We start from the raw sequence: 26,866 nt of genomic DNA on the forward strand, positions 1-26,866 counted from the left end.
ATCCAAGGACACAGGGATGTCCTTTCTTCTTACTGAAGGGGGGTAACTGAGGATTGGGGCAGCCATAGCCAGTGTCCGCCCTGCTCCTTGTATAAGGTTTATGGGGAAAGAAACAACCCTATAAAAAGGTAAGAGAGGATGGGGTCCATTTGAGCTTTGTTCAAAACATTATGAATGATTGTCTCAAATTAGCACAGTTACGACTTTGAAGATGAAATTCATGCAGGTTTGGAAAATTTCAGGCCTTTACATTTTCATGTCCAGCCTCACTTCTGGCATTTTGACTTCCAAGAGGGCTCCCTAGGCTTGTCCAAGTTGCAAACTTACTGAATCGCTTTATTCACTCAACAAGCATGAACGGAATGTTTACCACATACTCTACACTCTTGCAAACACCGTTCATGAGTAAACAAGTCACAGGGCTCCAGCTTTGTGCCCGCTCACATCCTACTGGGGAGAGCAGATGAAGTGCGAGGTTGAATAGATGGTTTCAGGAAGGGGCAAGTGCTAAGAAGGACATAAACTGGTAAGAGACGGTCTTCAGGGAGGAGAAGGCTCCTCTGGAAAGCTCCTCTGAGGAGGGATTGTTTGTGCTCAGGCCAAATGCTGAGAAGGAGCCAGGATTCCTTGACTTTACCATTTCAGAAGACCCTCCTGATTTGAAATAAACTTTTCATCTGTTCTCAGAAGGGTGGGTTGCTCAAATTCATAATATCACCATGGCTCAATTATAGAGACCAACCTCCTCCTTTTAAGCTGAGGGAGATGAGGTAATGAAATACAGAGGTTTGTCAAGGATCAAGACTAGTTTGTGCTGTTTGGAACCATAATGCTGAGGTCCCCGGGCTGTCAAAGGCACATTCTGGCATGCTGAATTTGACTTACAGAGCAATGTTTTTTGGGGAAGTGGGAGCAGGGATCTTTCTCCTCATGTTGTAAATGAGGCAACTGAGTCACAGATTGTGACTTACTTAAGAGTAAGGCCCTTCGGTGCTTCTGGGTCAAGTGTATGCCATTGGTGCAACAGCTTGCAAACGGGCATTATTAATCCTTTCAGTTAAAGGAACTTTAGCCTTAGAAAGGCTAAAGTTCCTTTCCAAAGCCTCCCAGCTGGGGGAAGAAACCGTGGTGTAGAATTTTTTTTCATGCATTTAGACTCTCTCATCAAATGTTGCATTCTCTGTTAGCCTGCTGCGTGACCTTAAGTGAACTGCCCAACCTCTCTGAACTTTTTATTCCTTAATCTGTGAAATAGGGCTGAGCTTACTACCTGCTTCACAAATACACATCAAATAGGTTGGCATAAAAAGAAACAACAAATAGCTTGGCATATAGTTAGTGCTCGGTAAATGTTAGATGTTGGAATCATTCAAGTGGCACAATGGGATTTTGTGCCCGGGTATGCATAGCTCAAGTGCTTGGATCAGTGCTGTTATTTCATGTGACCTTGCAATGACACCCACTGCTGGTCGTTGGAGACCAAGGGTAATCCTCCAAAAACAAATCTCAGCTCCTGAACATATAGGGAGGTTCTTGGTGGTTGAAATATACTTGTGAGTAAATTGAATGACTCTGGAGTTTCCCTCAGATTCCAAGAGACAGAGGTGTTTAAATATTTACCCTAGCAATTTATTATCCCAAGATTCTCAGCAGAAAATGTCAAGGGGAAATTCATTTGACAAGTGAAGAGAATTTCTACCCTCTCATATTTTTAAGCTGTAGTACTGGCCAGGGAGGGGTCAGTTAGCAAATAGTTACCCGTGGCTCTTACTAAAAGACACCCTGTACCAAGCAGAGCAGTGTTTCTTAATCCCAGCCTTGCCACCTCGCTGGCTGTTGGCAAACTGCTGGCATCTCAGAGGCCCTGGTTGCAAAGATCTCTAGAAAGAGAGAGTAAATCACTAGTTTCAAGGTGTTCTGGCCTCTCTTTGAAGGCTTGCACGTGGCCACCTTCTCTCTGTGTCCCCACGTTGTCTTTTCTCTGTGCATGCATCCCCGGTGTCCCTCTGTGTGTCAGAATTTCCTCTTCATAGAAGGCCACCAGTCAGATTGGGTGAGGGCCCAGCTAATGTCCTCTTTTTCATTTAATCACTTCTTGACAAAAACCTACCTTCAATTCGGGAATGTGATGGGGGCATGTGAGCTCATAACATGGCCTTTCCACAGAGCAGCCTCTCGGACCCCACAAGACCATAGGTATGGCAGGGAGTGGTTGCATTTTAGCAAGTGTGGGAAGAAGAAACATCATTGCTTCACCAACCCAGAAGCTACTCTTATTGCCCCAACCTCTCTTCTCAAAGGCAGGCGCTTGGGCCCTCATAGAGACTGCTTTCCCTTCTGGTGAACTAAGGTGCTCACAGGGGATGCCCTATATCTCTCCACAGAAGGAGTTTCCGGAGATCCTTGGAGGCTCCAACAAGTCTCTCGCCCTGCACTTGATCCACAGAGTCCTGGTAAGTGAGCATGGGCAACTGTGATTTTTTTCAGAGAGTCATCTGTCTAACAAACCTCCTTGGGTCACACTCTGGAGTAGGGACTGGGGCTATAGATATTCCCCGATCACTCATTCAGTGAATCTTTGCTAAGTAGAGTTCTGCAATCCCTTATTCACAATATCAAAATCCAAGAAGTTCTGAAAATCATCCCACAGGGCAGCCACATCTGCCCTAGCCCATATGTGGTCATTGGTCCTTACTGTTCCCAATCATTTCATTCATCCCACTACTCATGTACTTCTCTGCGAACATGGTAAAGCAGGGTCTGGTGTGGCCACCCCCAAAGCATGTGACCTATGCAGCCTCAGTACTGAATTATCTATCTACAGTCTAAAAAGTTCTAAATTCTGAAACACACTAGGGACTAGGGACCCATATTCACTATATGCCATCCAGGCACTGTATTAGGTTCTAGCAAGACCAAGGACCATTACTCAATCATTTATTCATTCACTCACTATACAGATATATCAGTATTAGGTCTTAAGCCAGACACTAGATGTAGGGATGGATTCCTTTTGCTTCTTCCCTCCTTCTTGCCATAAACATTTATCCAGTGTGTACTCTGTGCCATGTTCCTTTCATTCACTTATTCATTGAATGGATGTTTGTTGAGAGCCCACACGTCCCAGTACTTCCCTAGGCATTGAGCTACAATGAGAAGCAGGCGCTCCCTATATGCTTACAGAACCTGTAGATCGTGGAGTGGAAGGAGAGAGCAGTTCAGTATACTGTCAAAAAAACCAGAGCAGAAGAATGTCCAAAGCCCTGTGGTACCCATGGGAGGGAGCAGATGGCTCCTTCAGGGAGGAGGGTCTTGAAGAATGAGTTAGGTTTGTCTGACTCATGGAGGAACAGGGACCAGGGGAGCCTGAGGACTGAGGATGACCAATTAGGAGTGTGGTGAGGTCAACTGCAGGGGTTGGCTGCAGCATAGGAGGATGCTCACAACTATAACATGCCCTGAAAGGAATATGAAGTTCATCCCAGGGGCTGGGAACAGAAGAGTGACATGATTCGATTCCCATTTTGGAAAGAGCCTTCTGGACACAAAGTGAGCCAGACTGCAGGCAGGGGATCCCTCAGGCCTATAGGGGATGTTTGATGGGTCTCTGCTGTCTAGTGATGAGAATTGAGACTAAGGTTTGGGAGATATTTGCAGTATAAGTCAGACAGTGGAACCTCTCAGGCTGGATTGGAGATGGCCTCATGGAGAAGGAGGTGATTGATCTGGGCCTTAGGAAAGGGAAACATCTGAACAGAGGGCATTTCAAGAGGAGAAGTTGTCTTAAGGCAGGTCCCAGGAATGGAAAGTAGGATTTGCAGGAAGATGCAGGAGGACTGGAAAGGCATATAGTTTCTCCTAGGTGGCAGAGTTGTTCTCTGATGCAGAAGGCATAGCCTTGCTCTCGAATCCCAGGAGTCTGCCTTGTGAGTGTCCCATGGGGCTCTTCAGAGGCTCCACAGAGCCTTGGACACCTCGAGTACTTAGGGGTCTGCTGGTCATATGATCCAAGTCAGGAGCCCTTGCCCCAGAGCCTGGAGTTTCTCTAGGTCTGATTAAAAACACTTAGCCTTCAGAGGGACCCGATGAATGAGTCTGAGCAGCATTCCCTGGTGTGCTCTATACTGTCTCCAAATTCCAAAGAAATTTCTGCAGGGCTGAGCCTGTTTTCATGTTGCTGGGGTTGAGGGGGTGATGGTAGAGGTGCCATAACTGATCCCAGCATTTCCCAGATCCCCAAGAACATCCCCAATGTGGCAGATTCTGAATCTTCATGAAGTTTACTTTGCACCATCCAGCATTTGTGCTTGGGCAAGTAGAGGGATTGAAGCCCGGGAGGCAGCCCAGAGCCGGATTAGGAAAGCAGGGAATGCCCTGTTTAGGGATCTGGCAGTGGGCCTCAGGCCTCAGGGGGACTGACAGGACTGGACTCTATGCCAGACAGCATGTTTCTTTCTTCATATCTCATGTAATCCTCTGAACCACCCACTTAATATAGATGAGGGAACTCCAGCAAGAGACCAACGAGCTCAAATCAAACCCCAGAGAACTCAAGGCAGTCCTGCTTCCAGAAGCAGGGCTGGCCTCATGGGTATGCGACCTGTATAGTCACAAAGGTCCATGCTAAGAAAAGTCCCACGTCTGGTTGAATGTTATGTTGTCACCATCTAGAAATTGGTATAATTTTTGGACACGAGGCCTCACGTGTTCACTTTGCTCTGCACCCCACAAACCATGTAGCCAATGCTGCCCAGGGATGACTGTTTTGAAACATCTCAGAGAAGCATGCACACTGTGATTTAGGTGCAGGTAGACTTGCACAAGAATCATGGTTGCACCAGTTTGAACAACCACTTACCCTCTCAAAGTCTCAGTTCCCTCATCTGTGAAATGAGGTTAATTTTGGTATCTGTGCCATAGGGTCACTGTGTGGGTAACATGAGACAATGCATGTAAAGACCCCAGAATCATGCCCACCCAAGCAAATGTTCAATGTGTTGGCTGTTGTTGACTTGGATCTCCTGTGACCATGATTTTTTTTACAGCACATCCCCAACCAGTACTTATACCTTGTGGTTGATCAATACTTCTACAACAAGCACTCCCCAGTTGAGATTCGAGATAGTTTTCTGGACTTGCTTGGAGATGTGTTCTTTGTGGTCCCTGGGGTGGTCACAGCTCGATACCACAGAGGTGAGTCTCTTAGCACCCCAATCCCCCACCCCACAGCAGGGTCACAGTCCAGCAAGGCCAGTGGCTGCAGCAAGTCTTATTGCCTGACCATTGGCCACCTGCTCCACCCTACTTTCCTTCAGTGAGGAGTTCCCGAGGATGCATGGGATACAACCCTGCATGCTGACCTTTGCAATTCCTGTGCCTTTCAGAGTTCAGGGATGTTGATTTGTTCTGATGTTTCTGTTTCTTCTCCAGGGCCAGGCAGAAAATTCCCACCTCCCCATAATTTGGGGGGGGGGGGCTAGTTTCCCAGATTCCTTTCTCTTTAGAAGTGTCTTCCCAAGCATTTTAGCTATAAGGAATAGTGGGGCAATCAGAAGAGAGTATTACTTGTGGGGACACAAACCTTGTCTTCCTCCCTCCTCCCTTTCCAATCTCTTCTCTCCTCTCTATCTCTTTCTGTCTCTTCCATTCCCCTTTCCTCCTATTTCCACGATTTTTTATCAAGAGAGCCCACTATGTGTCTGACAGTCTTCTGGGCTCTAGAGATACAGCAGTGAACAAAACAAAGACCCTTCCATCATGAAACTCACAATCTAGTTGGGGAGATCGATGCCAAATTAAGTAAAGATAGAATCTATATGTATTAGATGGTAATATACGTGAAATAAAACAGAGCAGCGGATAGCAGTTGTAGGGTGCTGTGGGACTCTGTATCATAAGGTCTACAAAGGTGACAAGGGAATGAGGACCAAGAAGTGACTCTTGAATTTGGGAACACAAATGTCACTGATGACCTTGACAGGAACAATTGTGATGAGAGTGATGTAAGTTAAAGCCTGGTTAAAATGGATTCAAGAGAAAATGTGCAAACTGATCTTCTGAGAATACAATCCCAATCTTAAAATTTCAGCAGTGGTTTTGGAGAAATGAGAGAATTGGTTTTAAAAATTTACATGGAAATGCAAGGATAGCCAAAACAATTTTGAAGAAGAATAACAAAGCTAGGGGACTTACAGGTCATCTGATTTTGAGTCTTATTTTTGAGATACAGTAATTAAGAAAGTCTGGTATTGGCTGAAAGACAGACAAATAGAACAGAGTGGAGAGTCCAGAGAATAGCCAGTTTTTGACAGAGATGCTGAGATAATTCAGTGGAGAAAGGAAATTCTGTTCAACAAACAGAGAGGGGATAACTTGATATTTATGTAGAAAAAGTGAACCTCAACCCCTAACTCACACTATACTAAAAAATGTGAAATGAGTTGTAGATCCAAATGTAAAAGCTAAAATTGTACTTAGGCAAAATTAATATATATATATCTCATATATATATATATCATATATATATATTGCTCATCAAAAAAACATTGTTAACAATGTTAGCAAAAATGGTGGAGGAAGGAACTCCAAAAATCTGTTCCACCACAAAAGCAGTGAAGAAACTGGTAAGTACTGTCAGAATCAGTTTCCAGAATTCTGGAAATAAATCAAGGGTTTACAGCAAGCAAGTAAACATTTAATCAAGATATAGATCCTTGAGTCTCAGTGAGAAAGTGTGGCATTTTAAGTTGCTCTGCACCATTTCCTGCTACCAGCTAGGCAATGGCCTTAAAGACAGCAACCCACATTTATAGTATAGACTCCTAGTACTGGAGGGAGAAAAAAGGACTTTATACTCAAAGAATTATGGTTATTTGCTTTGATCTATCTAGTGGTTCCCTAAACAACTAGGCTCAAAGGATTTGCTTTTATTTCACCTAACCCAGAAGTATCTCAAGATTAGGCACTGCCTGGAGGGCATTTTTCATAAACATTTAAAGGGAAGTGCATCTGCTGGGGCACCTGGGTGGCTCAGTTGGTTAAGAGTCCAATTCTTGATTTCAGGTCAGGTCATGATTGCAGGGTGATGAGATTAACCCCTGTATCGGGTTCTTCACTGAGCATGGAGCCTGTTTAAGATTCTTTATGTCTGTCTCCTTCTATCCCTCCCTACCCCTGCTCACATGTGCACACATGCATGCTCTCTCTCTAAAGAAATTTAAGAAAAAGTAAATGCATTTGCTGCTGCCACCAGAGGAAAGGAATAACAGTTGAAATAAACAAAAGACAATACTTGGGAGGAAAAGCTGGGCTATATAATGCTCTGGGAATAAAGACTTGAACATCTCCCTCATATTACTGGGAATTTAGAAGGCCTTGTGTATGTCCAGAGTGGGGAGCATGCTCAGAAAAGGCCTGAGATGCCCTAAGCTCTTAAATCTGGCTGACCTGAAGGCTCTGTTCAAATAGAAGGTGGAAACTAAGTAAGAGTTGTAAACTGTCTGACTGAGTGTTGAGGGCATGCTCCAACCATAATGCCCATCTTCAAAGATTGGGGGATTTTGTTTGTTTGTTTGTTTGTTTGTTTGTTTGTTTGTTTGTTTTAGACATTTATGAAAATCTCAGCTGACCCATAAAATTATTGGTTGACCACTAAGATAATAGGAGAAAGACTTCAGTGGCCACACATGACCAAAAATAGTCAAAATTAGTACAAAAACATTTCTAAACAAACAGATGACAGCTACCAGAGCAAGCAGTAACAATAAACCACGGAAAAGGGATAGAATCTGTTGTTCAGAGTTGCCACATTATAATATTCACAATCTCCAGTTTTCAACAAGGCATGCCAAGAGATGGGAAAGCATGGCCCGCAGACAGGAAAAGAAGAAATTAATAGAAACTGTCTCTGAAGAACCTCAGACATTGGATTTACTAATGACTTTAAACCGACTATTAAATATACTCAAATAGCTAAAGGAAACCACATATAAAAAATTAAAGGAAACCATAAGAATGATGTTTCACCACATAGAGAAGCAATAGAGAATTTATAAAATTATAAAAAGGACCAAATAAACATTCTGATGTTGCAAAATACAACATCTGGAATGGAAAATTCACTAGAGGGACTCAATGGCAGATTTGAGCATAGAGAAGAAAGAAACAGAGAACTTGAACATAAATTCATGGAGATTACTCAGTGTGAGGATCAGAAAGAAAAAGGAATGTAGAAAAATAAACAGAACCCAAGAGACCTGTGGAACACCATCAACATCCCAACATATGCATGATAGTACTTTTGGAGGAGAGAAGAGAAAAAAAGAGGTAAAAATAATATTTAAATAAATAAAGATCAAAATGTCTCAAATTTGATGAAAGATGTAAATATTCATGTCCATGAATTTCAGTGAATCCCAAGTAGGAGACATTCAAAGAGATCCACACAGAGACATATAATCAGTCAAACACCAAAAACAGAAATTCCTAAAAGCAGTAAAAGTGAATCAACTAGTCATGTACAAAGTAGCTTCAATAAGATTAACAGCCAACTTCTCAACAGAAACCACAGAGGCCAGAGACAATAGAATGACATATTCAAAGCGTGGGGGGGTAGGAGGAGGAGGATAAGGAGGAAAGCCTGCCAACCAGATTTCCATATATTTAAAAATGAAGGATTAATCACAACATTCCCAAATAAACAAAAGTTGAGAGAGTTTGTCACTAGTAAACCTACCTGACCAGAGATGCTAAAGGGAGTCCTTAAAGCTGAAGCAAAAGGACACTAGACAGTATCTCAAATCCACAAGAAGAAAAAAACTCCACTACAGGTACTAACATTACTTATGTTTACTTATAGAAGTCAATATTAATTTATTTTTGGTTCTCTAATGTCTCTTTGTTTTTCTATATGATTTAAAAGACAACAAAATAATAATTATAAATCCATGTTTTCACATACAGTGCATCAAGATGCAATTTGTGACAATAACAACATAAAGGCACTAACTATAAAGGAGGAAAGTTTTTGCATACTATTGAAACAAAGTTGGTATTAATTTGAAATAGATTATTTTAAATTAGGATGTTAATTGTAATCCCCAGGGCAACCACTTGGAAAATAACTAAAAATATATATAGTAAAAGAAACAAGAAGGGAATCAAAATGGTGCACTAGAAAATATTATCTAACACAAAAGAAGACAATAAAGGAAGAATTGAAGAATAAAAAAGATATAAGACATATGGGGAACAAATAGTAAAATGACAGAAATAAGTGCTGCATAATCAATAATTACACTAAACATAAATGGATTCTTCAAAAGGCAGCAATTACAGAATGAATGGATTGTAAAAACAGTCCAACTCTATGCTGTCTATAAGAGACTCACTTTAGAACTAAAGATACAAATAGGTTGGAAGTGACAACAAATTCTTAGAATCACGAAAAAGAAAAAAAACAGATAAATTGGACTTCATTACAATGAAAAATTATTGTGCATCAAAGGGCAATATAAAGAAAGTGAAAGACAACCCACAGAATAGGAGAAAATATTTGCAAATCATATATATGATAAGAGTCTATTATTTGGAATATGTAAAGGACCTTCTAACTCAACAAAAAGCCAAACAACTCAATTCAAAAATGGGCAAAGGATTGAGTGGATATACAAATGACTATTAAGCACAGGAAAAGGTGATTAACATTACTAGCCATCAGGAAAATGCAAATCAAAACTACGGTTACATACCACTTCATACCCACTAAAATGGCTATAATAAAAGAACAAACAACAGAAAATAATAATGTTATTGAAAATGTGGAGAAACTGGAAGTCTCATATACTGCAGATGAGAATGCTAAATGGTACATTTAATGTGGGAAATGGTTTGGCTATTCCTCAAAAAATTAAAAATTGCCATGTAACCCAGCAATTCTACTCCTAGGAATATACCCAAGATCATTGAAAACCAGATGCTCAAGCAAAAATTATACATGAATGGTCATAGCAGCCTTATTAAGGGAGGCCAAAAAGTGGGAACAACTCAAAGGCCCATCAGCTGATGAATGGATAAACAAAATGTGGTGAATCCATACGATGAGTTATCATCTGACCATAGGAAGAAATAAAATACTGATGTGTGCTACAACACGATTGGACCATGAAAATGTTATGCTGAGTGAGAGAAGCCAGATACAAAAGGCTACATGTGTAATTCCATTTATATGAAATGTCCAGAAGAGGCAAATCTACAGTCAGAAAGCAGTCTCCAAAGGGCAGGAAGGAAGGGTAAATGGAGAATGACTGCATAAGTCATACCCCACACAGTTTCTGTTTGGGGTGCTGAAAATGTTCTGGGTCTAGATAGATGGTTGTACAACATTCTGAATGTACTAAAAGCGACTGATTTACATACTTACAAATGGTTAAAGTGGTGAATTTTGTGTTATGTGTATTTTACCTAAAACAAACAAATAAAACCAATGCTGCTATGAAAATGAGAAGGCAGGCCACGGACTGGAAGCAAATATTCACAACATAAGTATCTACAAAAAATACATATCCAGCGTGTGAGAACTCTTACAATTCAATAATGAAAATACAATCCAATTGCAAACGGATAAAAGGCTTGAAAGGACACTTCACAAAACAGGATATATGAAAGCCTTCTGGCACATGAAAAGGTACTCAACATTGTTAGTCATCAGGGAAATGCAAAATAAACCCCAAATGAGGAAACCATTTACACCTACTGGGATGGCTAATATTGAAAACACAAACCAGAAGTACTGCCAAGGATGTGGAATATTCAGAATCATGTACTACTGGAGGGAATGCAAACTGGTGCAACGATTCTGGGAAATTCTTGGTTTCTTATAAAATTAAATGCACACCTCCCCTGTTACTCGACCATTCTACTTTTAGGTATTTACTGAAGAGAAGTGAAAGCATATGTCCTTACAAATGACATATATGGATATCCACAGTGGCTTTAATCATAATAGCACCAAACTAAAAAGAACCCAAAAGTCTATCACCAGGTTAGTGGATAAATAAATTGTGGTGTATTCATACAATAGCATACTACTTGGTGATAAAAAAAAATCAGCAACTAATACATGAAATAACATGGATAAATCTCAAAAACATTACACAGAGGAAAAAGAAGCCAGACACACACAAAAAATATATATTGTGTTTCATTTATGGGGAGGTCAGGACAGGCAAAATTAATCTGTGATGACAATCAATAAAAACCCTCATGTCTCCTGGTAGAGTGACTACAAAGACACACCTAGGGTGATAGAAATGCTCTGTACACCTTGGCATGGTGGTTACAGGAATGTGTATACCTTTGTAAAAACTCACCAAACCGTAAAAATCTATACTTTTTTATTGTTCATAAATGATACTTCAATTAAGAGAGAAAGCGAGAGGGAGATACCTGGGTGGCTTAGTCAGTTAAGCATCTGCCTTCTGCTCAGGTCATGATCCCAGAGTCCTGGGATGGAGCCCCGTGTCGGGTTTCCTGCTCAATAGGGAACCTGGTTCTCCCTCTCCCTCTGCCTCCCTGCTCTCCCTGCTTGTTATCTCCCTTTCTCTCTCTCAAATAAATAAAGAAAATCTTTAAAAGAGAGGGAGAGAGGGAGAGAATGAGGAGAGGGAACAGAGATAATGAGTATTGTAGGGTCTTGTTAGAAGGGATTTAGAGAGATAAGCCAGTAAGCAGAGGGGAAGCTGAGACCAACAGTATGTGTGCCTGTGTGTCCCTGTGTGTGTGTGTGTGTGTGTGTGTGTGTGTGTGCGCACGCGCGCGTGCATTAAGGGGAGACTTTGTAAGCATGTTGGCTACTGACAGCAGTGGTCCAGTAGAGAAAAATTGATGATGTAGGGAAGGTGGGCAATGGGGGGAGGGGGAGGATTACAAAGCAAAGACCTTTAGCAGAAGACAGGTGAAGGGATGTTGGAAGCAGGGAATAACTTCATGTGGTTTGCCTCTGGACAATTGAACCAGAATCAGTAAGAGGAAGGCACAGGGAGGCAGATCTTTGTTCAGCAAGAAAGGCTTTTAGAGAAGGAAAGAACTAGGGCCACCTTAGACTACCCTGAGGGGTAGTAAGCTCTTGTCACCCCGGGTGCAAGGGCTCCTGTGCCAGGAAGTTCTAGCCTCCGATAAGGAAAAGGGAAGTTGGCACCTTTCAAGTCACTATTATCTCTGCGCCTTCTCACCCACGGGTATGGAGGGCCAGCTGGGTAGGGATGTGGGGCCAGCCCCCCCCCCCCCCCCGCTCCCTTGAATTTCGCACTGGCCACAGGCCCTCTCCTACCTCTGTGCAGATGCTGGCGCACCTGTCTACTTCTACGAGTTTCAACACCCACCCGAGTGCTTAAAGGACATGAGGCCAGCTTTTGTCAAAGCCGATCACTCTGATGAAATCCGCTTTGTCTTTGGAGGTGCCTTCCTGAAAGGCAACATTGTCATGTTCGGTAAGGAATGGGCTACGGGGACTTCTGCTGGTGCAGGGATTCGAGCTTGGGATGAGCTGGGGAGAAGATGCTACTCGCCTGTTGTCAGCACGAAGTCCCTCTCCCATCCCACAATATGCAAGAGCCCAGAGGTGGTTAGAATTTAATCTATGGTTTACAGACACAACCTTTCCTTGGAAAATGCCCCCACTCTTATTTTTAGAAACCAAGGTGAAAAGGAGTTGGCAGCATCTGCTTGATGAGTGTTTCTCTTTGTACTAAAGCCTAAAGTGGTGGACAGTTGGGGGACACTCAGGCAATCTAATTTTTTAAATTAAATCAGAACCACTTTCTTTTTTCTCTCTCACCACTGGTCTCACCCTCCCTGCCCTTTCCAGAATTGTCGATGAGGCTACCACCCAGGACTTTGAAAAGAAAAACAAAACAAAACAAAACACGTTTTTCACAATTCCAGCCCAAGGGGCTCAAGACCCAGGTGATCTAATGTAGATGCTTGTAAACTGCTACTGGCAAGGTTAGCTCATTGATTCTTGAATTTACAACCTATTCAGAGCCTAAAATAAGAAGCCAATCAGATGAGGTTATCCACAGGGAAAAAAAAATATAGGAACTACACGCAATAGATAGCACTAAAATAATTAAAGAATTGCACAATACCGGCTCTTGACCACTTCATGCTGGCGCCTCGGCAAGGACAGAGCCTCTGCATAAGTATATTTGTGTGCTGAGGTTTATTTGTTATGTCACTTATAATTATTATAATTAATTATAATTCCCATCCTTATAATGCAGATAATAACACAACGACTACCTCTTAGGTTATCACAATGAGTAAGTGAAACAATTCTCCTAAGGCACACAATAAGTGCTTAATAATGTCACTGTTACTATTACGCAGCAGCCATCACTGAGCTCATACTGTGGGACGGGCACAGGACTCTCCAAATGGGAGAAAGTGAACTACGTGTGTGTCAAATGTTAAATTCCTTAACATCCAAAGAGCTCCTGAAATCAGTGGGAAAAGAACAATCCCGTCGAAAACTGGCTAACAGATACAAATAGGCAGTTTCTGGAAAAGGAGACATGAGTGATTTTTAAGCATGAAAGCCCACTTAACCTCAACCATAACAAGATTGCACAGTAACTTTGAGTGAGCCTTTTTCATCTATCAATGTTGGGAAGAGCAATACATTTTACATAATGCGTTTATGTAGGTGTGGGGAGACAGACAACCTGATATATTAATGTAAAACTCTACCATATTTATTTTATTTTATTTTTTATAAATTTATTTTTTATTGGTGTTCAATTTGCCAACATATAGAATAACACCCAGTGCTCATCCCGTCAAGTGGCCCCCTCAGTGCCCGTCACCCAGTCATCCCCACCCCCCCCAACTCCCCTTCCTCCACCCCTAGTTCGTTTCCCAGAGTTAAGAGTCTCTCCTGTTCTGTTTCCCTTTCTGATATTTCCCACTCATTTTTTTCTCCTTTCCCCTTTATTCCCTTTCACTATTTTTTATATTCCCCAAATGAATGAGACCATATAATGTTTGTCCTCCGACTGACTTATTTCACTCAGCATAATACCCTCCAGTTCCATCCACGTCAAAGCAAACGGTGGGTATTTGTCCTTTCTAATGGCTGAATAATATTCCATTGTATACATAGACCATATCTTATTTATCCATCATCTTTCGATGGACACCGAGGCTCCTTCCACAGTTTGGCTATTGTGGACATTGCTGCTATAAACATCGGGGTGCAGGTGTCCCGGCGTTTCATTGCTTCTGTATCTTTGGACTCTACCATATTTAAAGTGCAGATAGTGTTTTCTCGAGCAATCCAACCAACTTCTAGAATCTTTTTCTGCAATTATACTTACACCCAGGCAAAAGTATAGGCACACACCGAAGCATTGCTTTTACCAGGAAAAGGTTGAAAACAATGTAAAGATCCAGCAAGAGGGATCCCTGGGTGGCGCAGAGGTTTGGCGCCTGCCTTTGGCCCAGGGCGCGATCCTGGAGACCCGGGATCGAATCCCACGTTGGGCTCCCGGTGCATGGAGCCTGCTTCTCCCTCTGCCTATGTCTCTGCCTCTCTCTCTCTCTCTCTCTCTGTGACTATCATAAAAAAAAAAAAAAAAAAAAAAAGATCCAGCACGAGCGTACTGGATGCATGAATTATATATTCATATATAACAATAAATGGCAACAATGGAAGGTTAATAGGCGACAGGGTGGAACTATCCCCTGGATATGATTTCAGTAGAAAGAAAAAGATGCAGAACATGTGTTCATATGATACTGAATGTATAAAAAGGTGTCCACTTAAACCCTTGTACATGTCTAGCTGGCCTTTGGAGGACACTCAAGAAGCTGGTAGCCATGGTTGCCTCTGAGGCTGGTAACTGGGTGTCGGGGGGAAGGAGATGGGAGAGAAACTCATTGTCATTAGATTATCCTTCCTGTATTTTGGATTTTGTACTTTGAGCAAATATTACTTTCTCGAAGAGAGAAATATAATAATTGATTGTTTGATGGAGAAGTAGTGGAAAGGGAAGGGGGGGTGGTCTCTGTCCCCAGGGAACTTGCAGCTTCACAGCTTCAAGCTGGAAGAGCACAGCCTCCTCCGCCATTGGAAGCCACCATTCCTTGGGTGAGCCGTGGCTGCTCTGGGCCTCAGTATGTGCAGATGCAAAACGAATGCATTGATTGGTGGGCTGGTGAGAGGATCCAGTGGGGAGATGTGAAGGTGATTCAGCAGATCTGAGTCACCTTGGCCTTCTGGTGAATCCGTGTGAGAGCCAGAGTTTGCCATTGTCTCCTTCAGAAGGAGCCACAGAAGAGGAGAAATTGCTGAGCAGGAAGATGATGAGGTACTGGGCCAACTTTGCTCGGACAGGGTAAGTGAGCCCCCACCCCCACCCACCCCCACCCCCGCCCCACCGCCCCGCCGGCCTCCTCCCCCACAGTCAGGTGTCTGAGGATGGAAATCTCACTCCCCACCTCTGCCCTCACTTCCAGGGACCCTAATGGGGAAGGCCTGCCACTGTGGCCAGCCTACAGTCAGAGCGAGCAGTACCTGAAGCTGGATTTGAACATAAGCGTGGGACAGAAACTGAAGGAGCAGGAGGTGGAGTTTTGGTCAGATACTCTCCCCCTGATAATGTCCATGTCCACAGCACCCCCTGGTCCTCCTGTCCCCTTACTCTCCCTTTCTGTGCTCCTGCCTTTCTTCTTCTCCTCTGCTCCTTGAGAAATTCTCGGTGATTTGGTTTTCCTTCTGCAGTTTCCCCTGCAATCATTAGCTCCATTTTTATGTTTAGCTACTTTGTGGATAAGCTGCTTTTTACTGATGTTTTATGGACGTGGGGATGATCCTTAGGGGACTTCTTTTCAATATCAAATAATGCTGCTTGCCTTGGAATGCCACCAGATTGCTTCAATAAACCTGCAGGAGAGCTGGCCTATTGGTTGGCATCATAATGATCTTGTTACTGAGAGGAAACAAAATCAGAATGTAAAATATGTACAGGGGAGCAGAGTTTAATTCTGTGCTCAAAACTCTCCCCCAGCCCCCAGCATCCAAGACGAGGTAGACTTCCTATCACTGCCGGTGTGTGTTACCGGAAATATGAGTGCTCCAACTCCCAATCCAGGCAGGTTTCAGCCACAGTGAAGCATGGATGTCCTGAACATCAATGGTTTGAACTGGGTCTTTTCTCCAGCTCAAGACGTATGTATGGGAGGAGGGGTGAGGAGGCCAGAGAGCCTCCTCCTCAGCAGTGGAAACCAGAGATCCCCCAAGGTCAAGACCCCTGGTGGCAAAGTCAGGTCAGGAGAACATCAAGGAGAAAAGGTTTGCCTGATGGGGTGGAGACCAATCCATCCTTCAGTAAACCACACTGGGTGCCTGGCGTTTATCAGGCATATCCCCACTGGGGCTACAGAGGTGAACAAGACACGCTGTCCACCAGTGGTAGGCAGAGACAGCAAGCAAACATTCACACAAGGGAATATTCACAAAAATTTGATAAGCTCACTAAGGGAGAGCAAAGTGTTTCATGAAAGTGTAAAAGGGGGACCTAATTTAGGTGCGAGTCTTAGAAAGTTCTCTCTGAAGAAAGGACAAATTAAAGTCAACCAGATGATAGGGAGAATACTGGACATACCAATATTCAAAAGATGCGCTTTTACTTTTTTGTATCATATTATAATTTAATATTTAATTTAATATTCAATATATTTACATATTGATTTATAATTTATATTTAATGTGTTAATATATTTAATATAATTTAATATTTAATTTAATTTATAGTATAACTACATAATCCCTATTCTATCCATGTAATTTACCAGGGTAATTAATTTTTCTTTGTGATTGCCTCAGGATTACATGTGAGGTGCATAGAATAGGAGAGTTTCTGAAATGTCAGTAGTGTAGAGTTTCTCTGGGTCAGAGATCTCGGATTCCTGGGCTCAGTTTGGCCCCCAGAAATGTTTTGTTTAGCCTATGATGTCAACAACATTTTAAAATTAATTTTCAGTTAATATGAAATTAGGGGAATTTCACTGTAAAAGCCATATTTCCAGCCCCTCCAGAGAAGAAGGAAAAGGAAAAGAGGAGAAAGGGTGAGGGGGAGAAGAAACCTGGCAACATTGGTGCTTCATTCCCATATGGTATCCAGGGCTTCTGACTGTCCATACACACCTTTGTGCAAATTAGAAGGTATCCTTTCTTCAAAACCCAGCCATCTTCCAGGAAATCATCATCATCATCATTGATAAGTATCTACATCTATGATATGAACAGTACATACTCTGAACTAGTGCCCTTGTGCAGTGCACAACCTACACAACTGTTCTCAGTGACCCCGATGGAACCACCTGCAGGAACTGAGTTGTGGCCACCCTTTACAAAGACATAAGCTCTCAACTTTTCACAGTCCTCACTATTCCCCTTTGTCTTGTGCTTGGTCCATTTCACTTGTTGATATTACCCAACCCCTGAAGATGTTCAGGTTTGGACCCTGGCCTCCCATTTTATAGAAATCTATGGAGAGGTGAAGGAATTCACCCAAGATCACTCAGTGATTAGCAGTAAGTCAAAACCAGGCCTCGGGTCTCTTGTCTTTCCAGAGCAGTACTCCTTCTGCCATGCTGCCTGCCTCCCTCAGCATATGGTCCAAATCTGTTGGATTGTCTCTGGCTTAGGTGGTTGTGGAAGGGGTTGAATCAACAATACTTGGGGCATTTTCTAGTTCTAGGAAGAGGAACCAAGCCAGACACAAGCAAGCTGGAAATTCAGTTGCCTCTGCAGCTGCAGAAGGCTAATTTCTACATTGATATTTGGCTCTACTCACAGCTAGAAAACACCACTCAACTCATTTTTTAAAATACTATCATATTAAATGACATTACACTTATTTATATACTGTACACAGTCTCGGCATCTTCAAATATGGTTCTAATTTTGGTAGGTGTCTTGCAAGAGGGAGCATATTTCTAACTCATCCAGATACAGGGCCCTCTTTCCTCTTTATTCCTGTCCACATGCCACCAGATGTTGTACTGAGTTAAAGTTGAAATGTAAATGCCACTTGGCATCCTGGGTTTTTTTCCCATTTAATTCAGGGTTTCCTATCAGAGGTGTAAGTAGAAGAATCACCCAGAAGGTTTTTCCAAAATTCCAATGCCCAAGCCACTCCCCAGTCCAGCCAAACCTGAAACTTCTTAGATGGAACCTGGAAACATATATTTTCACTTTTTAGGCATTAGATGCACACCCTTGATTAAGAACTGCTGAGTATTCGCAGTGTGGTGGGTAGTATGTGTTTCAAGTTGCTAGAGGATCATCAAAGAATCAGCTTTCATATCTGTCTGATGTGGATATCACCATTTCTAGCCAGTGGCCTGCTCCTGGAACATTTATGGATATAATTTGATAAGCAGCTTTGAGAATGGAGTACTTTTACTTTTAAAAATTACTCCCGGCATTGGGATCTGCAGAAGATGCACCCATCACAGGCCATGCTCTTTTAAAATTTCTCTTCTTTTTGTTTTTTAAAAGATTTTATTTATTTATTTGAGAGAGAAAGAGAGTGAGCAGATGAGAGAAAGAGAGAGCAGAGAAGGAGAGGGAGAAGCAGACTCCCCACTGAGCAGAGAGCCCGACGTGGGGATCAATCCCAGGACTCTGAGATCATGACCTGAGCTGAAGGCAGGTGCTTCATTGACTGAGCCACCCACCTAGGTGCCCCTAAATTGCTCTTATGTTCTACAAATTCACTTCCCCAAAGAGTCTCTTCACTTCCTTCTCATCAGCAACACAGCCCACCACTATAGAAACAGAAAATAGTTAATTACTTTATTATTGTAAATTAAACAACTTATTTTTTTATAGAAAATCTCCCACCCCCCACCCCCGCATACACTCTTGGACCTGAATCACTAAGTCAAATCAAATCGAACACAACTCTGGAGACAAACCAAATCTTTGCCTGTGGACTCCCTAACGTGCAGCAGAGGGCAGCATTATAAAAGGGGAAAAATTGCTTTCCTCCCCTCTGAGGCTCCTGAGGTGCTGGTGATGTGATATTGCACAACTTGGAAGGTAAAGAAGACCAAACAAAATAGTTACATTATAAACAATTCTATTTATCATTATTCCTTTTTTTCTGTGGCACTTGGAAAAGGGAAAATTCTAAATTATAACCTGAAAAGTCTGACTTCAATGAATACACTCAACAGGCAGAGCAGAGGTTGGAGCTAGCAGGTTTTTTCTTTCCTAACTTTTGTACTTTCTCATCAAGATCTGAGGAGCCCACCCGAAATGGGCGGGAAAGGGGTGGGGTCCCTCCCTGGTGCCTCCCTGTTCCTCTTCCTTCAAGGGCCCTTTAGACTCCAGACCTTTCTGGCCAACCCCAAAAGCCCAACTCCCTGCTCCGTGGTCCTGGCTGCAGGTAACAGATGGGCAGAGATGGGAGGGGGTGTATTCTCACATCGTGTATGACATTTATTCACATAGTATGTAGTTACAGGTTTTGTTTTGTTTTTTAAAAAATATTTATTTATTCATGAGAGATACAGAGAGAGGCAGAGACATAGGCAGAGACATGGAAGCAGGCTCCCCATGGAAAGCCCGAAGAGGGATTCAATCCCTGGACCCGAGATGACACCCTGAGCTAGAGGCAGATGCTCAACCACTGAGCCACCCAGGCATCCCTGTGGTTGTAGGTTTTTATTGCTGCTGTATAGTCATTATTTGTGTGACTATCCATTCTACTGGTATTGGGCATTTGGAGAATTTTCAGTGTCCAGTTATTATGGAAAAAGTTGCCGTGAATATTTTAGAACATGTCTTTTAATGACTACATACGTACACTTCTCTCGGATATTTACCTAGGAGTGACTTTGCTGGGTCACCAGGGTTTTGTATGTCAGCTTTAGTAGGCACTCCAAAAAGTTTTCCAAAGTGGTCGTGCAGACTTGCCCTCCTACCAACAGAGTAAGAAATTTCCAGCTGTTCCATATTGTTGTCGATACTTGGTATTTTTCTAAAGGGTTCTTCCACATTTATCCTTATTCATTACTGTATATTCCCTTTCTTTGCTTTGCTATAATGCAACAATTGATTTACAAAATTGCATTCCTGTGGACCATTGATGGTCAGTTAGTAATAGAAGTGCAGGGACAACTCTGACCACCATCCAGGCCACTAGTTAGGTGACCAGGCATTGGCTTCATCAAAGGTTTCTTGATCCTCAGGGAACATCTTCCTTTTGACACTGAAGTCTCTGGACAGAAGCCACACTATGTTGATGTTGCCAAGGCTCTTATGATTTTCTGTTGTAATCAAGTGATTGGATTCCCCAGATGCCATCAATTCTGGGACTAGCAGAGGCAGAGCACATATGGGAACTTTGGTCTGGGGATAGGAAGAGGGGAGAGCTGGACTCCCATAATTTGCATAATTAGGGGCTATCTGTACCCCTGCTTTCACAGATACCCAGTAGCTCTAGATCCAGAGGGTTTTCTACTGCCTCAACTTTGAATGTATTAGTCTGGCTTGGGGTGGGAGGGTTCCCCCCTCATGCATAGATTTTCCCTTTCTCTGTTCTAAAAGCAGTTGTCACTCCTCTGTCCACATTCTTGCTTCTAAAATGATGATGTCAAAAAAAAAAATAAAAAATAAAATGATGATGTCATCAATATATGTTTGTCCACAGCTATGTAGCATTCCATAGTAGGGATACTTGATAACTTATCCAGCTGGTCACTATAGCTGGTGACTCAGATTGTTTCATAGTTTTTACTACTGTCAGCATCACGGAGGTGGACCCTCTGAGGTATACATCTTTGGGCTCATTCAGAATTATTCCTGGTTAGAGACTAGTGTGGACAGTGGAGACGCCCCTTTGGAGTGTTTGGATGGTTTCTGCCAAATTGTCCCCAAGAAAGCTTGAACCAAGTTTCTCACTCATGGCAATCATTCTTGTTTTTCCATACTCTTGTCAATATTTGGCACAACCATTAAGCTTAACAGTGGCAGAAGTACCTGCCACTTTGAGGGTGGCATCTGAGTGTGTGATTTTAATTTACATGTCTCGATGTTTGCATTTACCGGAACATGTTGAAATGACACTTTACATGTGCGTAGCCTGAAAGGCCCTTGGGACCTGGGTCCCTGGGCCCTTCCTTCCACCACACACCTCCACCCCCGATGTCTGATTTGCTTCCATAGAAAGACAAGGAGGCACAGGGAAGACAGTGACTTGGGGTTGGGGTTACATCTCCCTACCCCCAGCTGCCAACGAGCTCACTAGGCATTCTGAAGATTTCATGACCTCCAGAACCTTCTAACGTGAGAACCCAGGGCCAGCCTTGGTAGATCCTGGGATTTGGGCAAACCATTGTGCAGTCCAGCATTTTGGAGATGCTGCTATCGTTATTCTTGGCTGAGGCCTATGGGACCCCAGTGGGCAAGCTTTCTCAGGCAGAGAATTTAGCCTTCTCTGGAGAGGAGAACTCACCTCCCACCTCCCAGTGAATATTTAGGAGGCACCCTCTTGACCTCTCCAGTGGCTTGCCTGCTTCTGCCAGATTCTACCTTCGGAAACACCCTTTTTCTCTTGTCACTCCCAGGATTAAAGACTTTGAATTGTCCAGCGTGAAAGCCAGCTCTCCTTAGCTTACCACTTAAGCCTTCCATCCTCCATTTGCCTTTCTGGACCAAATGACCTCCTCAAGAAGTCTCCAGAACTATCTTGTACCAGTGCTAACATTCTCTCCTCTTTGTTGCTGCAAATCCTGTTCATCTCTTAATGCCCTGCATAATCAGAAGTCATGGGTGGTTTGGGGATTCATAGACATAAACTCTAACAGTGCTCTGAGTAAGAAAACACACAAAACACTTTTCTCATTCAAGGTCACTGTAGCACCCAGATGTCTATAACACAATCTATAAAAACAATTTGAGTTTGCTGGACCCTTCCCAGAATATAATTCAATCTTAACTTTCCAGGGCCTCCATTTTTATGTGTCTTTCTGATTCACCCTTTTTCCTTCTTTATTCTTAAGAGGCTGAAGGAGACTTTTATAGAGTAGCCTGAGCAAGCAGGGACTAGATTTACAATCAGGCTATTACAATTTAAATAAAAGAACTACAGACACTCATTGTTTACCAAAGTATAGTAACTTATTCCTGCAGTTTACGTAAGGTGACTTTAGATGGTGCACAAATAAACTTTAAAGCATTACATAATGGTTTGGAAAAATATCTCTAGTATCAAGTTTGTGATTTAGTGGATATTATTATCTGTGGGAGGAATTGCCATTAAAATCTGTCCAAGCTTCCTATGCACACAACCAGACCAGATTTCCTGGTCTTCCTTGCAATTAGATTAGCCATGCAGCTACATTCTTTCCAATGAAATGTGAGTAGAGATGAGGAGTGCCACATCCAGGCCTGGCCCAACCCCCCTGTTCATTCCTCTGTGCTTCTCTTAATTCCAACTGATAAGAATTGGCACCCATGACAACATTAGAAACTATGAGTTAAAAGTGGTAAAGCTGCCATGATCAGGAGTTGGCAAACTGGCCCTTGGGCCAAATTTTGCCTGCCACTTGTCTTTCAAATAAAATTTTATTGAAACACAGCCATGTCCATTTGCCTCGGTGTTATCTATGGCTGCTTTTGCTACAACATCAGATTGAGCGGTTTCCACACAGACCATATGACTCACAAAGCCTAAAGTATTTACTATTCGGTCCTTTACAGAAAACTTTTCCTGACACCTTGGTCAGATCACTGAAGGACAGCTACCTTGTTCACTGAACAGCACCATATTCCTCTGCAAAAGCCAAAATAAGCCACTGAAATCCTGGGACTATTTGCTACCATAGTTTACCCTACTCTCACCATATACTCTTACTCTGTAGAAGCTAATTAGGCAATCCCGTGTGATTGCTTGATGGAGATGGCATGAGTTTTACCAGTTGGAGATGAAACATCTCCAGTTGTTTGTGCCTTTTGGAATGACCCATGGCTAGTGAAGCACTCCCTTCCAGAAGCCACCCACAGGTCAAAATTTCCCACAGGTCCTCTGCCTCTGTCAATCCTAGGACATGGGCTCATATTTCTTTGTGTGCTTATTTTAGTAGGTACTCTCCATGTGTCTGTTGCATAATTTGTTGGAGAGGTTTGGGGGATAATTTGGAGGCTTCAGAGGAGTCTTCTCCCCTAAGATCTGGCTTGAGAGTTAAGGCCAGTTTCTAGGATTTTACTCCTCAGAACATCTATGTCCACATGAGAAACCTTAGAGAGTTTCCCAGGGGAAAAAGCAATAATTCCCACTGAAGAAGAAGAGCTATATTATTTACAGAGCTAATAAGATGCAAGGAGATCATACACATTAAGCAAAACTGAGGTCTGGTGTGAGGCTTTGTAAGCTCCAGCCTCACCCATTACTCTGCAGAATCATCATGAGTCAGGGATGGGCTTCCAGGCTGCAGCCAGACATGGCAAGGTCTGGGAGTGGCTGCCTCTGTTTGCCGAACTGGCTAATGTCACAAGCAGACATGTGATTAAACAGTGGGATTGAGAGAATAATCAATCCCTACCTTTTATATTTTACCAAGATACCCTACAGTTTTGTTTTGTTTTGTTTTAGGCTGAGAACCAAGGCTATATTCCCAGGCTGCAAAGATGAGCTGGTCAGGGAAGAAGGTATAATGGTTATGCCTAAGTGTGTGTGTGTGTGTGTGTGTGTGTGTGTGTGCGCGCGTGTGTATGTGTGTGTTGTGCTAAGGGATTTGAAACAGTCTTGTTGTCTGCTTCGGAAGACAAGCCAGATTGTCTCATGTGGATAGAGATAGGGGTCCTCTTTCTTAGGGTGGTCTTTATGACTCATGTTTCTTTTCTGGATGCAAAGGAGGAACCCCAGCCTAGGTCAATCATCATGGAAATAGTCACCCCTGGGGACTGACTCTAATGCTGTCACAAAGTCCTCACCTCTGTCACAGTGCTCCCCTCACTGGCCTGCTGCAATGGCTAGAATGAGTACAAATTAACATCATTTTTTGAATTTGGGTTGCCAGATGTTTCATTTTAGCTATAACCTATGGCCTTGGCCAAGAACCCATGAACTTTTTTGAATGGTGTCATGTACTTTTTGGCTGCTGGTTGCCCAGTTCTTTCAAATGTCAATATTGATCTGGCCTGGACAAGAGGAGGCTTGCCAAGTGACATCGGGAAAGTAGTGCAAACATAGAGAAGGCACAGCCACCTCTTGACTGCACCAGCCTGTAACCCTGTTCCACATCTGCATCGTCTCCATTGACAAGAACACATCTCATGTCTTCAGCTAAATGCAGGAGGATTGGGGTGTGTGATTCCAGGCTGGACAATGACTTCTCAGCAACAAGTCCATCTTCCCTGGGAGAGGGGTACCATGAAGACTGAGCTAGCAGCAAGCACCTCTGCTGCCCAATCCCTACCTGGCTCAAGAACCCTAGCACTCCTGTTTTCACCCATCCTTCCAGGCAACCTGAGGGTCCAGCAGGGGTCAGCAGGGAAGCGTGGGAGCTTTGAAGGGTGGAGGTAGAGAAGTTACCAGGAGAGAGAAACCACAGGAACTCACCCACAAGTGAATCAAACATGTGCTTAAGACACCAACAAAGTCATTCTGTCAACAAGGTTTTGACAGCATGGCAGAGTGTCTAAGAACATTACACAGTTTTTGCTCAATCTCCAGTTCTCCTAATACTTGATGTCCCTTGCCTGGCCGAGTGCCAAGAAATTAATAGTATCAATTCACAGGGTCCCTTTGAGAACCAAGTGAGGTACTGCATGCAAAGCACTCAGCATCTTGTTTGCCACACGGTGGGCCCTCAATGACTATTTGTCACACAAATGCCTGAATGACTAGAAGTGGCCAATATAAATAAGTAAAAACACAACACAAGAGCCAGGAAATGGCTGCTGTAATACAAATTAGATGTATAACCTTACAGGAATTTTTCTACACAAAGGTATGTTTTTACTAAAATGGGATATTATACATGACTGGGTTAAGTATTTCTTTATTTTATTGAAAGACAATTCATGGGACGTTGGGGTGGCTCAGTGGGTTTAGCATCCAACTCTTGGTTTTACCTCAGGTCATGATCTCATAGTCCTGGGAAGGAGCCTGGTGTCAGGCTCTGAGCTCAGGGCAGAGTCTGCTTTCCCTCTCCCTTCCCCTTGTTTCTTCTCCCTCCCTCTAAAATAAAAAAAGAATAAAATCTTTAAAAAAAAGATAATGCACATGCCATAAAATTTACCGTTTTTAAGGTCTACAATTCAGTGTTTTTTTAAAAGTATATTCACATAGTTGTGTAATCATCACTGCAGTCTAAACCCAGAACATCTCATCAATCCACAAAGAAGCCTCCTACTTGTTATTAGTCATTTCGCATGCCCTGTCCTCTGCCCTGAGCAACCTTTAATCTTTTTGTCTCCATGCATTTGCTTATGCTGAACTTTTCATATAAATAGAATCATATAATCTGTGGCCCTTCTTGTTTGTGGCTTCTCTCATTAGTATATGGTTTTTCAAGTTCACCCATGTTGTAGCAAAGATCCATACTTCGTTTCTTTCTATGGTTGAATAATATTTCATTGTATGGAGAGATCACGTTTTATTTATCCATTCACCAGTGGATGGTCATTTGGATTGTTCCCCCTTTGGGGGTATTAGGAATAATGCTGCTCTTTGGGTCTTGTTTTTGAATGGATGTGTTCTCAGTTATCTTGGGTAGATATACCTAGAGTGGAATTACTGGGAATATAGTAATTCTATGTTTCAATTTTGAGGAACCACAAAATTGTATCCTAAAGCAACCTCAAGTATTTTATAACCTGTTTTCCCCCCTTCATAAGAAATGGTGACTGTCCATCCTTGTCAGTAAATGGGGCGTGAATCACTAGTCTGAGTGCACAGTATTTCCTTAGCCAGCTGTACCAAATTGCATTTGAGGAATTCCCTTTTGTTGGACATTTAATGATTTTATGAAACAGGCTTTGAACATCGGCCTTGTGCCCTCAGCAGATACATGACACTCTCCCAGATATACCTAGGGCACTTTGCATCCCTGTTTTGGTTCTTTCACACTGTGCAGCAGCCTACCAAACACACACCATATGTCTTATCCACTACATGGTGAGCTCCCCTTGAGGAGAAGGAATATCACTTGCATTCATCTCTGTACCCATACCGCCTAGCCTAGTGTCCCACATTTGGTAAATGGAGAATGAATGGAATAATAAATAAATGGAAGGATGGATGGATGATTAGAATCAGGAACTGTGGAGACATAGGGTTCATTCACTGTAAAAACATTCTATCCAAAGATCCCTGCCTGGAGAAGTAATGCATTCCCTGAACCTGGAGGTATGTGACAGGAGGTTGAGTCACTTGGCATAAATATTGTAAAGTTAATTTAGACATAAAAAGGGAAACCAGATGGGGCACCTGGGTGTCTCGGTTAAGCGTCCAACTCTTGGTTTTGGCTCAGTTCGTGATCTCATGGGTCATGGGATCAAGCCCCACGTGAGGCTCTGCCCTGGGCAGAGAGTCTGCTTGAAGATTCTCTCCCTCTGCCTCCCATCCCCCACACTCTCCCCTTCCAAATAAATAAACAAATCTGTTTTTTAAAAAGGAGGGGGGGAGAACCGATGAATTCAAGTTGCTTCCAAACTTGAGATCTTATGGAAAAGTAGCCCAAGCAGCAAAGATACGTTTGTCCTGAGTTCCCCTGCTGAGCAGCTATGGGACTGGCAATTGCTCTAGAAGTTTTCAAGCTTGTTCTGAGAACCTTGGACCAAAGCCTCTCC

At 42.8% G+C, this 26,866-nt stretch overlaps 1 protein-coding gene across 2 annotated transcripts in view; it reads left to right on the forward strand.

The window, feature by feature from the left end:
* The window catches only part of CES5A (carboxylesterase 5A), a 288,255-nt gene extending 272,295 nt beyond the window's left edge, over positions 1–15,960 (forward strand). For both annotated transcript variants that reach the window (XM_072750200.1, XM_072750201.1), the window contains 5 exons: positions 2,385–2,453; positions 5,046–5,193; positions 12,339–12,488; positions 15,320–15,392; positions 15,514–15,960. In XM_072750200.1, the coding sequence (XP_072606301.1) occupies positions 2,385–2,453; positions 5,046–5,193; positions 12,339–12,488; positions 15,320–15,392; positions 15,514–15,745 (672 nt within the window). In that variant the 3' untranslated portion in view covers positions 15,746–15,960. The remainder of the gene's footprint in view (positions 1–2,384; positions 2,454–5,045; positions 5,194–12,338; positions 12,489–15,319; positions 15,393–15,513) is intronic.
* Positions 15,961–26,866: the final 10,906 nt, after the last annotated feature.

Source organism: Vulpes vulpes, chromosome 2 (assembly GCF_048418805.1).
Source record: "Vulpes vulpes isolate BD-2025 chromosome 2, VulVul3, whole genome shotgun sequence".
NCBI lineage: Eukaryota > Metazoa > Chordata > Mammalia > Carnivora > Canidae > Vulpes > Vulpes vulpes.